The sequence below is a fragment of the Hemiscyllium ocellatum genome, chromosome 6 (genome assembly GCF_020745735.1).
Source record: "Hemiscyllium ocellatum isolate sHemOce1 chromosome 6, sHemOce1.pat.X.cur, whole genome shotgun sequence".
Lineage (NCBI taxonomy): Eukaryota > Metazoa > Chordata > Chondrichthyes > Orectolobiformes > Hemiscylliidae > Hemiscyllium > Hemiscyllium ocellatum.
Genome location: NC_083406.1, coordinates 120,099,093 through 120,115,284, shown reverse-complemented (window position 1 = coordinate 120,115,284; position 16,192 = coordinate 120,099,093). Strand labels below are relative to the sequence as shown.

Here is a 16,192-nt window from a genome sequence, read left to right as displayed (position 1 = left end):
TGATTGAGGTTTACAAAATTAAGAGGATCATTTATAAGGTGAACAGCAAGGGTCTTTTTTCCTTAGGGTGGGGGAGTTCCAAACTAGGGGGCATATCTTTAAGGTGAGAGAAGGAAGATTTAAGAAAGGCATGTGGAGCAACATTTTTACACAGAGAGGGGGCCATGCTTGGAATGAACTGTCAGAGGAAATGGTGGATGTGGGTACAGTCGCAATGTTTAAAAGACACTTGGATACGTTCATGAATAGGAAAAGGTTTACAGGGATATTACCCAAGCACAGGCAGGTGGCACTAGTTTAATTTGGGAACATGGGTCAGCATGGACTGGTTGGACTGAAGAGGCTGTTTCTGTGCTGTATGACTCTATCATGGCAAATGGTGGAGATAGGAATTCAGTCAAATTTGGCTGTTTGACTGTAATAGAAACCCATTAGGGAAAGAAGTCTGCCATCCTTACCCAGACTGGCCTACATACAACTCTGGGACCACAGCAATGTGGTCGACCCTTAACCACCTCTGAAATCGCCCCTGGCAATTAGTATTGGCAACAAATCCTGGCCTTTTCAACCACACTCACACCCCATACAAGAATTCCAGGTGTCAAGCTCAGGTGAATGCTATCACGGTGTTGAGGGAGTTGCTGTCAACTGGTGTGACCCTGTCTGGATTGTGGCAAACATTCAAGTGTGGAGTGGTGTGGCGCTGTTGTCTTCTGAACTGAGTCTTGATGGACAGTTTATTGGTAAGCTAGTGCTATACAGCAATATGATGGTTTTGGAGAAGTGGAAGGAAATGGCTATGTTATCCTGTGATGTCGCACTCACACGCAACTGGTCAGTTTTACACAGTCAGGAGACGCCAGTGTGGCGTGTGCTGGGGTGAGAGTCAGGGGTTAGGGGGTGAGGGAGGAGTTGGTGTGGTTGGCACGTTCTGGTACACAACAGCCAGAACCATGCCAGGTCCTTTAGATTTTACAACTGTCTGCTTTTGATCTTAATGTGAGGTTCCGAAGGCATAGAAAATTAATGAAACCTCTGGGCTAAAAAAGGCCTGAATTAAAGATCCACTTGGCCCTTGAGGTGTGTCACTTCTTGCCCAAACACACTGATTAAAAATAATTGAGAAAAATTGGATTTAAAAAAGAAACCAACTGTGCCACCAGCACCCAAGGCTGCATCTTACAAGGTATCAGACCTGGTGCTGGATGGTAGGGTTATAATGGGTGGCTCTCTTCTTTGGCCAGCACAGAAATGAAGGGACGAATGGCCTGTTTCTGTGTTGTAACTTTTCTTTGGTTCTGTCACTGTGATGGAAAGACCATAATTAAACACTTTTCACATTTCCCCTCTGTCCTGTCTCCAGCCCTCTTTCTCTCTCTCCTCCTTTCAGACACCCTTGAAATCCTACCTGTCTGACCACCCATGCTCATAGTTCTTTAAGTGACCCACTATCAAATGTTGTTTAATAATGCTCCTGTGAAGGGTATTGGTGTGTTTTATGGCATTGAAGACACTACATAAATTCAAGTTATTGTTGTTGAACGGAATGGTCGTCTTCCTTAGATTTAGGGAGAACATTGACTTCCCCCTGCTGCTCCATACTCTCATCCTCTCTATTGTTGTTCACAGTCACGTTCTCCTGAAGTAGTCATAGATTCATAGAAGCTTACAGCATGGAAACAGGCCTTTCAGCCCAACTTGTTCCTGCCGTATAGTGTTCACAATAATCTTGTCTCATTTGCCTGTGTTTGGACTATATCCCTCCATCCCTATCCCATCCATATATCTGTCCGAATGTTTCTTAGATGACAAAATTATACTCACCTCCACCACTCCCTCTGGCAGCCTATTCCAGATACCCTCTGGACTCTATTATATCTCTCCCCCCAACCTTAAAAAATAGCATTAGAGAATACAAACTTGCTCCTCCTCCTGTCTGCACTATATTCCTTCCTGGAAACAGGTAAGTACTATTTGAGATGCTGCTCATTTCAAAGATACATCCATAATCCTACTACTCTTCTGACATCCCAACTTGTTGCAATTGTCAGAGATTTAGCATTCTTGCAGTTATTCTGATGAGTGCACAATGAAAGGTTTTAGCAAAATGTCTCTCTTTTCAATAATATGCAAATTCTGCACTATAAAATGTCCTCAATGCTATTTTGTTAGTCATAAAAATAATTGAGAAAAATTGGATTTAAAAAAGTACAGTGGATGAGCACCCTCCTTCTTCATCCTAATATTCTGTGACTCTGGTTATAATTTTGCAAAATTGCTCAGATTCATGAAGGCTCCCAGCAGACTAGAAGTTCAAAAGAGTAATTGAGAAAAGGGGAGGAGAGAAAACCAAGAACTGCAGGCCAATTAGACACCTAGGTCATTGGAAAATGCAGGAATCTCCTTTAAGGAAATCGTAATAAAGTACCTAAAATGTTATAGTCTGATCAAACAAAGTCAACTCATTTCCACCGAAGGGAAATCATGGTTAAGTAATGTATTTGCATTTTTGAAATAACTGAACAGAGGTCAATATTCTGTCACCAAGTCACCCTTTGTTTATATGCCCACAGTACTTGGGCTCTGACCAGTCAGGCCCTAAATTGAGTGACCATCTGAACTTCCTAACCTCAGTCAGCCAGGGCTCCCCGATTGACTGAGGTTAACCCAACCAGGAGTCTCATAATTAATGAGATCCAACTTCCTGCATTCCAATTTCTACAGTTTGTTTTAGGGATGAAGCTAGTAGGGTATATAAAGGGTAGGTTAGCTGTAGAGTATTCAGATTTCCACAAAGTTTCCAATAAAGAACCGCACAATGAGTGTTCACAGTAAGGGCTAATGGAGATGAAAGAAAAATTGTTTAACAGACAATAAGCAGAGAGTAGGGATACATGGGTCTCTTTCAAGTTTGTAGGCTGTGGAATGCTGTCTGGTTGAGTGCTGAAATTCCTACTCTTTACCTTTATCCGTGTTTGTGGCTTGGAGGGAGATACCAAAATGATATATCTAAGTATGATGATGACAGAAAGATGGATGAGAATGTGAGGTGTAAGGAGGATACAGAGAGGGTGAGATTTGGGGTAGTCAGGTTAGAATGGGCAACAAGTGGGAAATGGGGACTTTTTTTCACTTTTGTAGTAAGAATAGAAAAGTAGAAATTATATTTTGCAAATCCTCAATATGAGTGAAGATTGATGTTCAAACAGACTTCATGTACTTGGGTAAGAAACACAGAAAGTCAGTGTGCAGGTATAACAAACATATTGGAAGACAAGTAAAAGCATATTGACCTTAATTGAAAGGGAATTTGAAGACAAGAATAAACCATTGAATCCCTACAGTGCAGAAAAAGGCCATTCAGCCCATTTAATCTGTTTTGACCCTCCAAAGAGCATCACACCCAGACACACGCCATCCCTGTAACCCTACATTTATCATGGCTAATCCAGCTAGCCAGTACATTATGGACAAATTAGCATGGCTAATCCACCTGACCTGCACATCTTTGGACTGTGGGATGAAACTGGAGCACCCAAAGGAAACCCACACAGACCCAGGGAGATTGTGCAAATTCCATATAGTCACCCAAAGCTGGAATCAAGCCTGGGTCCCTGGCGCTGTGAGGTAGCAGTTCTACCCACTGTGCCACCCCTAAGTCTTACTGTAACTGTACCGGGCTTTGGTGAGACCACACCATAAGACCAGAAGAAGTAGGGATCAGTTAGATCATTGTGCCCTTGAGCCTGCTCAGTCATTCAATAATATCATGGCTGATTCAACATTCCTCACGTCCACTTTCCTGCCCTTTCCCCATTACTCACAATTCCCCAACTAGTCAAGAATCTATCCATCTCAGCTCTAAATATACACAAGGACTCTGTCCCCATAGCTTTCTATGGCAAGGTGTTCCATAGACATCTGGAATAATGTGTGCACTTTTGGTCTCCATATTGAAGGAAGGTTATCAATGCAGTGGAGGTGGTACAGTGGATGTCCAATAGATTGACACCTGAGATAATGTGGTTGTCTTACAATCAGAGACTCGGTAGTGTTGAGCCTATACAATGTGTTGCATGGAAGAGTAGTTAATTATGATATTCAGGGTTCTGAAGAGACTCAGCAGGATGACACTGAAAGGTTTTAACCCATATCTGGGGAATCCAGAACCTGGAGTCACAATCTCAGAGACAGGAGCTGAGGATTGAGTGTAGAGATAAGAAGAAACTTCTTTGTTCAAAGGATATTGTGACTCTATGGATTTCACCAAAGTAGTCATTGTGAATGCTGCATTATTGAATAGATTTATGGCTATATATTCTACTCTCCCAAGGAAAAGAAGGATATGAGGTAACAGATTAGAAAGCAGAATTAAGATAAATGATCAGTTATCATAATATTGAAGGGCAGAGCAAACATAGAGGTATGGAGTCAGTCGGTCCAACTCGTCCATGCAGACAAGATATCCTAAATTAGTGTACTCCCATTTGCCAGAACTTGGCCCATATCCCTCTCAACCCTTCCTATTTATATACCCATCCACATACCTTTTAAATTTGTAATTGTAGCAGCCTCCACCACTTCCTCATTCCATAAACGCACCATGCTCTCTGTGAAAACGTTGCCCCTTTAGGTCCCTTTTAAATTTTTCCCCTCGCACCTTAAACCTAGGCCCTCTAGTTCTGGACTCCCCCACCTCAGGGAAGAGACCTTGTCTATTTACCCTATCCATGCTCCTCAAGATTTTATAAACCTCTGTAATGTCACCCTTCAACCTCTGATAAGGGAAAACAGCCCCAGCCCATTCAGTCTCTCTCTATAGTTCAAACCCTTCAGCCTTGCCAACATCTTTGTAAATCTTTTCTGAACCCTTTCATGTTTCACACATCCTTCCTATAGAAGGAAGACCAGAATTGTATGCAGTATTCCAAAAGTGATCTAACTAATGTCCTGCACAGCTGCAATATGACCTCCCAATTGCTATACTCACATGGTCTACACCTACTCATTATGTTCTTCCTTCCCTGGCTTTTGGAGGAAAGATTGTGTCGACTCAGCCCATCCCTTATTGGTCAGAGTATTGAGTACAGGGGTTGGGAGGTCATGTTGCGGCTGTACAGGACATTGGTTAGGCCACTGTTGGAATATTGCATGCAATTCTGGTCTCCTTCCTATCAGAAAGATGTTCTGAATCTTGAAAAGGTTCAGAAAAGCTTTACAAGAATGTTGGGAGAAAGTGAGGACTTCAGCTGCTTAAAAATGTGTTGCTGGAAAAGCATAGCAGGTCAGGCAGCATCAAAGGAACAGGAGAATCGATTCTTTGATGCTGCCTGACCTGCTGTGCTTTTACAAGAATGTTGCCAGGGTTGGAAGATTTGCACTACAGGGAGAGGTTGAATAGGTTAGGCCTGTTTTCCCTGTAGTTTAGGAGGCTGAGGGGCGACCTTATAGAGGTTTATAAAATCATGAGCATGTCTAGGATAAATAGGCAAAGTCATTTCCCTGAGATGGGGGAGTCCAGAACGAGAGGGCATAGGTTTAGGGTGAGATGGGAAAGATATAAAAGAGACTAAGGGACAACTTTTTCATGCAGAGGATGGCACGTGTATGGAATGAGCTGCCAGAGGATGTGGTGGAGACTGGTACAACTGTAACATTTAAAAGGCATTTGGATGGGTATATGAATAGGAAGGGTTTGGAGGGATATGGGCCGAGTGCTGGAAGGTGGGACTAGATTGGGTTGGGATAAGGTATGAATTCAGATTTCTCCAGCTTCCTCATTTCCCCTCCCCCCACCTTGTCTCAGTCGGTTCCCTCAACTCAGCACCGCCCTCCTAACCTGCAATCCTCTTCCTGACCTCTCCGCCCCCACCCCACTCCGGCCTATCACCCTCACCTTGACCTCCTTCCACCTATCCCACCTCCATCGCCCCTCCCCCTAGTCCCTCCTCCCTACCTTTTATCTCAGCCTGCTTGGCTCTCTCTCTTATTCCTGATGAAGGGCTTATGCTCGAAACGTCGAATTCTCTATTCCTGAGATGCTGCCTGGCCTGCTGTGCTTTGACCAGCAACACATTTGCAGCTGGGATATCTGGTCGGCATGGACGAGTTGGAGCACAGTATCTGTTTCTGTGCTGTACATCTTTATGACTCTATGATTTTAATGAGCAGTAGCCTTTAATGCCTGTAAAATTCTTAACGGTCATGACAGAGACTTGACAATGGGTTTTCTCCAGGTGCTCCGGTTTCCTCCAACAGTTCAAAGATATGTAGGATAGGTCGATTGGCTATAGGAAATGCAGGGTTACAGGGATAGGATAGGGGAATGGGTCTGGATGGGATGCTCTTCGGAAGGGTGTTATGGACTTGATGGGCTGAGTGGCCTGCTTCCGCACTGTGGAGATTCCATGATTTGATGACAACATAGCATGTAAAAAATTATTTCGTCCTCGCTTGGGAATTAGAACAAAAGGGTCACAAACTTGCAATAAAGAAAATCAATCTTTTTGCATTGAGATGAGGAGAAATGATCTCTCTCAAAGATTTATGAATCTTTAGATGCCTGTATTGTAGAGAGCTGTGGATGTTAGGGCATTGAGACGATTCTAAACAGAGATGGAGAGATTCTTTGGAGACCGATATGTGGGGAGGGTGCAAGCAGGTGAGAGGGAGAAGGTAAGTCCTTGCCTTAGTGAGTGGCAGTGGAGGCTGTTAAGGTCAAATGGTTGGCTCCAGCTCTTAATTCCCAACATCCTCATAATCCTTCCTTAAATTCAACTGCAACAAATGGAAATTTCTCTGTCTCTACAGGAACGAATTCAGACCCTGGACAGTAGATGTCAAACCTACAAAGATAGTCAAAGCGAAGCAGCTGTACCATCCCCCAGAGGCCAAGGTGGCTCATGAAACCAGCTATAACACCACCTTTCGGGGGCAGTTTAGCAAGCGGGCAGAGATTATCAGGCCCGGGACAGCAGATACCAAGGCCCCTGAACGCAGGAAAATGCGAAGCCTCTACAGTGAAGCCTATAAGGAACCTGCCAAGGTAAGACTAAAGATTCCAGCACCTTTCGCCTTTTTTCCAATTTCATTACCTCCATGAGAAAGGGCGTCAAGGGGAATCTCTATCAACTGGCCAATGTCTTTATTCAGAAAGATATTTTCAATGAGAGGAGACCTTGTTGAAGCATGCTAGATTCTTAGGGATTTGAAAAGGTAAAAGTGAATGGCTTATTTCCTTTTGTGGGAGAGCCAAGCACTAGAAGGCATTATCTCTGAATAAGGGGTCACACATTTAAAATAGAATTGAAGAGGAATTTCTTCTCTCAGGGGATAGTGAATCTATGAAATTCTTTACTACAGAGGGCTTTCGAGACTGGTCAGAGTATTGAGTACAGGAGTTGGGAGGTCATGTTGTGGCTGTACAGGACATTGGTTAGGCCACTGCTGGAATGTTGTGTGCAATTCTGGTCTCCTTCCTATCGGAAGGATGTTGTGAAACCTGAAAGGGTTCAGAAAAGATATACAAGGATGTTGCCAGGGTAGGAGGATTTAAGCTATAGGGAGAGCTTGAATAGGCTGGGGCTGTTTTCCCTGGAGTGCCAGAAGCTGAGGGGTGACCTTATAGAGGTTTATAAAATCATGAGGGTCATGGATAAGATAAAGAGACAAGGTCTCTTCCCTGGGGTGGGGAGTCTGGAACTAGAGGGTATAGGTTTAGGGTGAGAAGGGAGTGATATAAAAGAGACCTAAGCGGCAACTTTTTCATGCAGTGGGTGGTACGTATATGGAATGAGCTGCCAGAGGGAGTGCTGGAGGATAGTACAATTGCAACATTTAAAAAGTACCTGGCTGGGTATATGAATAAGGAGGGTTTGAAGAGATGTGTGTCGGGTGCTGGCAGGTGGGACAAGATTAGATTAGGATATCTGGTCAGCATGGGCAAGTTGGACCGAAGGGTCTGTTTCCATGCTGTACATCTCTACAACTCTATGGCTCTAAGTATATTCAAGTCTAAGAATGATAATGTTTTAATCAGTCAGTGAATCAAAGGTTAGGAGGAAATGTTAGGAAAATGAAGTAGAGGATTTTCAGTTCAACCATGATCTCATTGAACAACAGAATGGGCTCGATGGACCAAATTGCCGACTGCTGCTGTGTCTTATGATTTTCTAATGCCTTATTATTTGAGTTTTGTTCTGAGCCCAAACACCTCTGGAAGATAAGACCCAGCTCCGAGGGAGTGCAAGGCAGATTGACACTGGAATTTAAAAGTGTAAATAAGGAGACCAGATTATGCAGATTTGACTCTATTCTCTTTGGTCTAGGTGGCTGAAGATTGATCTAACTGAGATGTTGGAATTGCAAACAATAGATAATAGAGAAATTATTTTCTCTGCTGGTTCAGGGGGTTGGGGGGTGGGGAGTGGTGATGTGGGGAGGTACAGGTCAAGTTGGGAGTTAGGAAACAGTCACAAACCACAGAGTGTAATCTTGAAATTGGATCCAGACCTGAAATTAGGCAACATTATATCACACAAAGGGGAATGGAAATCTGGTTCTGTCACCCTCCAAAAGATGCAAGGGAACAATTGTATCCTCAAACATAAAGGCAATAAACACTCAAATAAAACCAAAGTGCTGAACATGCAAGTGGTTTGAATTGAAACTGAAGTGCTGGAGAAGCCCAGCAGGTCTGGCAGCATCTGTGGAGAGAGAAATAGATTGAACCTCTCAAATGCAATGATTGTTCTTCGGAACTGAAGGTGGGGGTGGGTGGCGAGACATTGATGGTTTCTACAATGTTGCCAAAATGGGAGGAGGAATAAATGGAACAGATGGTGAGAGTTCCCAAAGCAGAAGCCAAAGGACATGCCAATGATAGAGGAATAATCTAGGTGTCAAAGATAGATGTCACTATTAAGAAATAGGTGACTTCTGCTGAGAGCACACCGATGCCAACAAAATACTGGGCAGGGAATATAATTGAAACAGGGGCACAGTGTTTGTGGCCCAGAGCTATTGAACTCAATGTTGAATCCCAAAGATTGTAAAGTGCCTAAATGAAAAGTGACTCAATATTCTTCCAGCTTATGTTGGGCTTCACTGGAATGCTAAAGTAAGTCCAGGGGTATGCTTTCCTTTATTGGTCAGAGCATTGAGTATTGGAGTTGGAAGGTCATTTTGCAGCTGTACAGGACATTGGTTAGGCCACTTTTGGAATATTGTGTGCAATTCTGGGCTTCCTCCAATAGGAAGGATGTTGTGAAACTTGAAAGGATTCAGAAAAGATTTACAAGGATGTTGTCAATTGGAGATTTTGAGCTAAAGGAGAAGCTGAACAGGCTGGGACTGTTTTCCCTGGAGCATCGGAGGCTGAGGGGTAACCTTATAGACGTTTATAAGATCATGAGGGGCATGGATAGGATAAATAGACAAAGTCTTTTCTCCAGGGTGGAGGAGTCCAGAACTAGAGGACATAGGTTTAAGGTGAGGTGGTAAAGGTTTAAAAGGGACCTAAGGGGCAAAGTTTTCACACAGACGGTGGTGCGTGTATGGAATGAACTGCCAGAGGAAGTGGTGGAGGCTGGTACAATTACAACATTTAAAAGGAATCTGGAAGAGTATATGGATAGGCAGGATTTAAAGGAATGGAGGCCAAGTGCTGGCAAATGGGAGTAGATTTCCTGATGAAGGGCTTATGCTCGAAACGTCGAATTCTCTATTCCTGAGATGCTGCCTGGCCTGCTGTGCTTTGACCAGCAACACATTTGCAGCTGTGATCTCCAGCATCTGCAGTCCTCATTTTTTACACTAGGATATCTGGTCAGCAAGGACAAGTTGGACTGGAGGGTATATTTCTATGCTGTACATCTCTATGACTCAATGACAAAAATTTTAGCCTGAGAACAAGATAAATGAGTTTTTTGCTTGTCTTTACAAAAGAAACAAACTTTGTAGCGAATGAAACTTTGAAGAGCAGGTGTGTATGCTGAAATGGATAGAGATAGAGGAAGCTGATGTGCTGAAAATTTTGTCAAACATTAAGATTAACAAGTCGCCAGGCCCGGACCAGATTTGTCCTCGGCTGCTTTGGGAAACGAGAAATGTAATTGCATCGCCACTTACGAAGATCTTTTCATCCTTGCTCTCCACTGGAGTCGTACCTGAGGACTGGAGAGAGGCAAATGTAATTCCTCTCTTCAAGAAAGGAAATAGGGAAATCCCCGGCAATTACAGACCAGTGAGTCTCATGTCTATCGTCTGCAAGGTGTTAGAAAGGATTCTGAGGGATAGGATTTATGAGCATCTGGAAGAGCATGGCTTGATTAAATGCAGTCAACACGGCTTTGTGAGGGGCAGGTCATGCCTCACAAACCTTATCAAGTTCTTTGAGGATGTGACTAGAAAAGTTGATGAGGGTTGAGCTGTGAATGTGGTGTATATGGACTTCAGCAAGGCATTTGATAAGGTTCCCCATGGTAGGCTCATTCAGAAGGTCAGGAGGAATGGGATTCAGGGGAACATAGCTGTCTGGATATAGAATTGGCTAGCCAACAGAAGACAGCGAGTGGTAATTGAAGGAAAATATTCTGCCTGGAAGTCTGTGGTGAGTGGTGTTCTACAGGGCTCTGTCCTTGAGCCTCTATTGTTTGTAATTTTTATTAATGACTTGGATGAGGGGATTGAAGGATGGGTCAGCAAGTTTGCAGATGACACAAAGGTTGGAGGTGTCATTGACAGTATAGAGGGCTGTTGTAGGCTGCAACGGAACATTGACAGGATGTAAAGATAGGCTGAGCGGTAGCAGAAGGAGTTCAACCTGGATAAATGCGCGGTGATGCATTTTGGAAGGTCGAATTTGAAAGCTGAGTAGAGGATTAAGGATAGGATTCTTGGCAGAGTGGAGGAACAGAGGGATCTTGGGGTGCAGGTTCATGGATCACTTAAAATGGCCACCCAAGTGGACAGGGTTGTTAAGAAAGCATATGGCGTTTTGGCTTTCATCAACAGGGGCATTGAGTTTAAGAGTCGTGAGATCTTGTTGCAGCTCTATAAAACTTTGGTTAGACTGCACTTGAAATACTGCGTCCAGTTCTGGTCGCCCTATTGTAAGAAAGATGTGGATGCTTTGGAGAGGGTTCAGAGGAGGTTTACCAGAAAGCTGCCTGGACTGGAGGGCTTGTCTTATGAGGAGAGGTTGACTGAGCTCGGACTTTTTTCATTGGAGAAAAGGAGGAGAAGAGGGGACCTAATTGAGGTATACAAGATAATGAGAGGCATAGATACAGTCGATAGCCAGAGACTATTGCCCAGGGCAGAAATGACTAACATGAGGGGTCATAGTTTTAAGCTGGTTGGAGGAAAGTATAGAGGGGATGTCAGAGGCGGGTTCTTTACACAGAGAGTTGTGAGAGCATGGAATGCATTGCCAGCAGCAGTTGTGGAGGCAGGGTCATTGGGGACATTTAAGAGACTCCTGGACATGCATATGGTCACAGAAATTTGAGGGTGCATACATGAGGATCAGTGGTCGGCACAACATCGTGGGCTGAAGGGCCTGTTCTGTGCTGTACTGTTCTATGTTCTTTGTTCTTCTCTGTCTTTGAAATGACAGGTAACTAGAAGGGGTGATGAAGGGTTTATGCCTGAAATGTCAACTGTCCTGCCCCTCAGAAGCTGCCTGACCTGTTATGCTTTTCCAGAGCCACATTTTTTGACTCCGACTCTCCAGCATCTGTAGTCCTCACTTCCTCCTCATGGCAACTGGAAGAGTCATTCTTACAGACAGAGCATCACTGTTTCACAAAGCGTTTGGTACTACCAATGTAGAGAAGACTGTATTATGAGCAGCAAATATAGTAGACTAGATTGAAAGGATTGCAAGTAAAATGTTGCTTCACCTTAAAGGTGTACTGGGATCCTGGACAGTGAGGAGGGAGGAGGTGAAACGACACATGTTGCCTTGCTTGCACTCAGCAAAGTGGACCCATTTTCTGCAGTTGACATCTTCCATTAATACCATTAACAGCTACTCTTTATTTATATCACTCATACAGTCATAGAGTTATACAGCACAGAAACAGAATCTTAGGTCCATTTGGCCAGATATCCTCAATATATCCAGTCCCATTTTACCCATATCCCTCTAAACCCTTCCTATTCATGTACCCATCCAGGTGCCTTTCAAATGTCATATTTGTGCCCACTTCCATCCTTTCTCTCACTACTCATTCCATACACACACCACCCTCTGTTGTCGCTTATAGCCTTTTCAAATCTTTCCACTCTTTGTTTTGGACTTCTCTACCTTGGGAAAAAGACCTTGTCTATTTACCCTATCCATACTTCTCATGATTTTATATAGCTCTTCAACATCACCCCTCAACTTCTGACACTCCAGGGAAAATAGCCCCAGCTTTTCCAGCCTCTCCCTATAGCTCAAACTCTCTAACCCTGGCAAATTCTTTGTAAATCTTTTCTGCACCCTTTCAAATTAAACAACATGTTTCTTTTAGCAGGGAGACTATAATTGAATGCAGTGTTCTAAAAATGGCCTAACCAATGCCCTGTACAGCCACAACATGACATCCCACTCCTATACTCAATGCACTGACCAATTAAGACAAGTGTACAAAATGCTTTCTCAACTATTCTGTTTGGCAACACTCCCCAGGACCCTACCATTAAGTGTATAAGTCCTGCCCTGATTTGCCTTACCAAATGCAACACCTCTACTTGCATTAACATTCTCTTTGTTGTCTTCTTTGTGCACCCTCACGATCTGTTCCACTTGCTCCTCCTTCCCTTGGTGTACGACGGATGTGCACTTGAGATGGGGAACTGAAGTTGAGATGCAGTTCAGCCATCATCTAGTTGAATAGTTGAACAGGCTCAATGACCTGTTGGCCTCTCGAAACCTAATTAAATATTATCAGCTCCATCTGCTTTTCGGTTTCTGAAAACCACATTGAACCGAATATTTAACCATCCTCTCATTTCTTCTCTTCCCTCGCTTTCTCAAACATCTTCAGAGACATATTTTTCCATGATAAAATGGTGCAACTTAAATGCAACTAGTTATTGTTACACATACATCCACACAATCTGCATAAGCATACAGGAGCTGTTCTCCTTAGAGCAGTGTTAGTTAAAGGGGGGGAGCTTCTTTCAATGGCAGGAGGATTGGTAACTGCAGGTCACAGATTTAAGATAATTTATGAAGGAACTTTAGGGAGATGAAAAGTGGATTGTAATGATTTGAAATTCATTGCTTGGTCGTGTAGTGAGGGCACATTCAGTGACGATTTCAAAAGGTCATTTTAAATAATTTACTTTAAATGTATAAGGATAATTAATTAAAAGGAAATACTTGCAGCACAATGGGGAAAGAGCAGGGTGAAGTGGAACTAATTAGATATGATAAGGTGGAACTTGAGTAGTGCTAACAAAGAGACACATTGGGGCATCTTGCATCTTGCACTCATCTGGACACACAGACAAGAATGCCAAATTTCAAGGGAAACACTATTAGTCAATTGAAGATTATCAGTTGAGCTTATAGCATGGCTAATTACAAATTGCATTCGTTCTTATGTGTGCACTGATGAGTGCAAGATGAGAGCTTTGTCAATGTGTCTTTTTTCCAGCTATATTCAATTTAACTAGACCATATATGTATGGAACTCTCTTCCCCAGAGAGCAGTTAGGTGGACTCATTGAGTATTTTAATGGCATAGATCTATTAACTCCTGACTGCCCTGTGAGTCAATAATTAATAACAGCAGGAGTGGAATTATCGCTGGGCTGTTAACCCAGAGATCCAGGTAATGTTCTGAGGACCCAGGTTCAAATCCTACCACAGCAGATGTTGGAACTTGAATTCAATCAATATCTGGAATTAAAGAGTCTAATGATGACCATGAATCTGTTGTTGATTGTCAGGAAAAAAACCCATCTTGTTCACTAATGTCCTTGAAGGAAGGAAACAGCCATTCTGGCCTACACGTGACTCCAGACCCACAGCAATGTGATTGATTCTTAATTGCCCTCAGGACAATAAATGCTGCATGGTCAATGACACCTTCATCCTGTGAATGAATAAAAAGCGAAAAAAAAAGTAAATTTAAAGAATCTGAAATTAAGAGCCTAATGAAGACTATGAAACCAATGTCGATTATTGGAAAACAATCAGGTTCACTAATATGCTTCAGTGTCAGTCTTACCTGGTCTGACCTACATGTCATGCCAAATCCACAGCAACGTGGTGACTCTTAAGTGACCTCTGAGCAAATAGGGATGAGAAATAAATTCTGGCTTAGCAAGCAAAGCCAACATCCTATGAATGAATAAAAAACTGACCAGAGTAAGTGCAGTTGAGAACAAAATGAAATCAGATGCCATCTCACTGCATGATGGAGCAGGCCAGAGGGGCTGAATGACTCCTTTTGTATAGTGTAAATTGTTGTCTCCTGTTATGGACCAGGCCGGACCCCCTCAAAATGTTTTAAGAAGGTAGCCCAGACCGTAACTTGTCTAGTTGCTTTGGGCAGATGTAAGGTGGATATCCCAGGAGTGGTCAAAGCGCTTCACTTTTAGGAAAAGAGAATTTATTCACACACTGCCGAAGGAAACACTAACAAAAGTAAACAGAATTTCGAATAACAATTTGAAAACCTGACTGACATGATATCTCCCTCAAGTTAACACGGAGCTGTTCCGAATTCCTGCAACATCCCATAAGTGCAATCCTTGACAAAAAGGCAAATTCAAACATTGGTTCTTACAGGAGACAGAGAAATTGCAGAGAGGATTAGCCAGGGATCATTTGCTGAAGCACTCAGCTTCTCTGAATTCCCAGATAAAACTAAACCAAACCGAAAAAAATCCCTGAACCGGCAGAACTGGCCACTCCACTTTGATTGCACAAATGTTCTTTAAAAAAGCTGAAAGTCCTTTTCCCTGATTATTGTCTTAGACTGTATCTGTAAGCCCTAATCCAAGTGACCTTATCCCAGATAAATCAGAACTGATGCCTTTTACAACCCCTTTTGAGAAAACCAAGGACAATATTGCCTTGTTAAAGGAGCAGCATTGTCACACCCCCTTGAGAGTTGCATTCTTGCATCCATCCTAGTAGGAGAAAAACAAAATACTTCCCCAATATGTTTCTTTTTTTCCAGCATTACTAATTGCAAAGAGCTGATACACACAGGAAGGTGGCCTCCTTCTGTGCTATATGATTCTAACTTCAGTTTGATGTGGCATTTGTAAATAATTCAATGTTTTCCTCTCTTCCTCCCGCCCTCAGCCGGATAAACCAAGCACCCAGAGTACGAAACCAAAAAAACCGTCAAGTCATAAAGTGCCGAAAAAGGCCAAAGAGAAACAGAGCACATCGGGACGGGCTGTGAAGAAAAAAATGGTGGAGAGTGCTCCTGCCCCCAAGCCAGAGGAAGAGGCGAAGAGCCAGGAGATGAACAATAAACTCGCCGAGGCTAAAGAGTAACGTTCTGTAAATGGGGCCACGGGAACAAGTAATCAGACTCTTCCTCATCAGCCGGGGACACCACCATGCACAAGGTCAGAGGTCACGTTTAGTCCATTCAGCAGCCCTTCTGAATAATACAGATCAATTCGCTACAATACCCCATTTCACCTATTTACTATATACAGGATAAAGAATGTCCAACAATCCTGCTAACCCAAAAACCAAACACAGCTTCTATAGCACAGAATCCCATACCTACAGCAATATACCTAGATTATTCTCTAGTGATGACGGGTTGACAATCACCATCTTGGGCACTGTGAGAGTAACAGCAGCAACACTAATCATCTAGATAACAAGACAGCAACAAAAAGTGGCTTCACTTTATTGATCTGCTGGATCCAGCTGTTAACCATCTGATCTCCTGCACCTAATGTGTGCAGAACAACCCAAAGTCACCACTTTGATTCTCCACATAAATTACTTGCTCCTCTTGATTTGGTCCATCGCTTAGCTCTTAGGGTAGCTCTTAGGCTTTTTATAATAATCATCCAAATTTTAATAGATTCCAGTCCGCAATTTCAGCCCTGGGTGCTGATCATCCCCTACCTTCCTCATTCAGCATTCTGAAGGTCTTAAAGCTGAGTCCAGGGGATGGACTTTGGCACCAACATTAAAATTAAGAATGACCCTCATTCAAAT

The 16,192-nt window shown here is 43.1% G+C and overlaps 1 protein-coding gene across 1 annotated transcript in view; it reads left to right on the top strand.

Annotated features, from left to right (window-relative positions):
• The window catches only part of map6a (microtubule-associated protein 6a), a 47,536-nt gene extending 31,979 nt beyond the window's left edge, over window positions 1-15,557 (top strand). Inside the window, exons 3-4 of the mRNA XM_060826897.1 lie at window positions 6,811-7,045; window positions 15,311-15,557. Coding sequence (XP_060682880.1) covers window positions 6,811-7,045; window positions 15,311-15,508 — 433 coding nt within the window. The 3' untranslated portion in view covers window positions 15,509-15,557. The remainder of the gene's footprint in view (window positions 1-6,810; window positions 7,046-15,310) is intronic.
• Window positions 15,558-16,192: the final 635 nt, after the last annotated feature.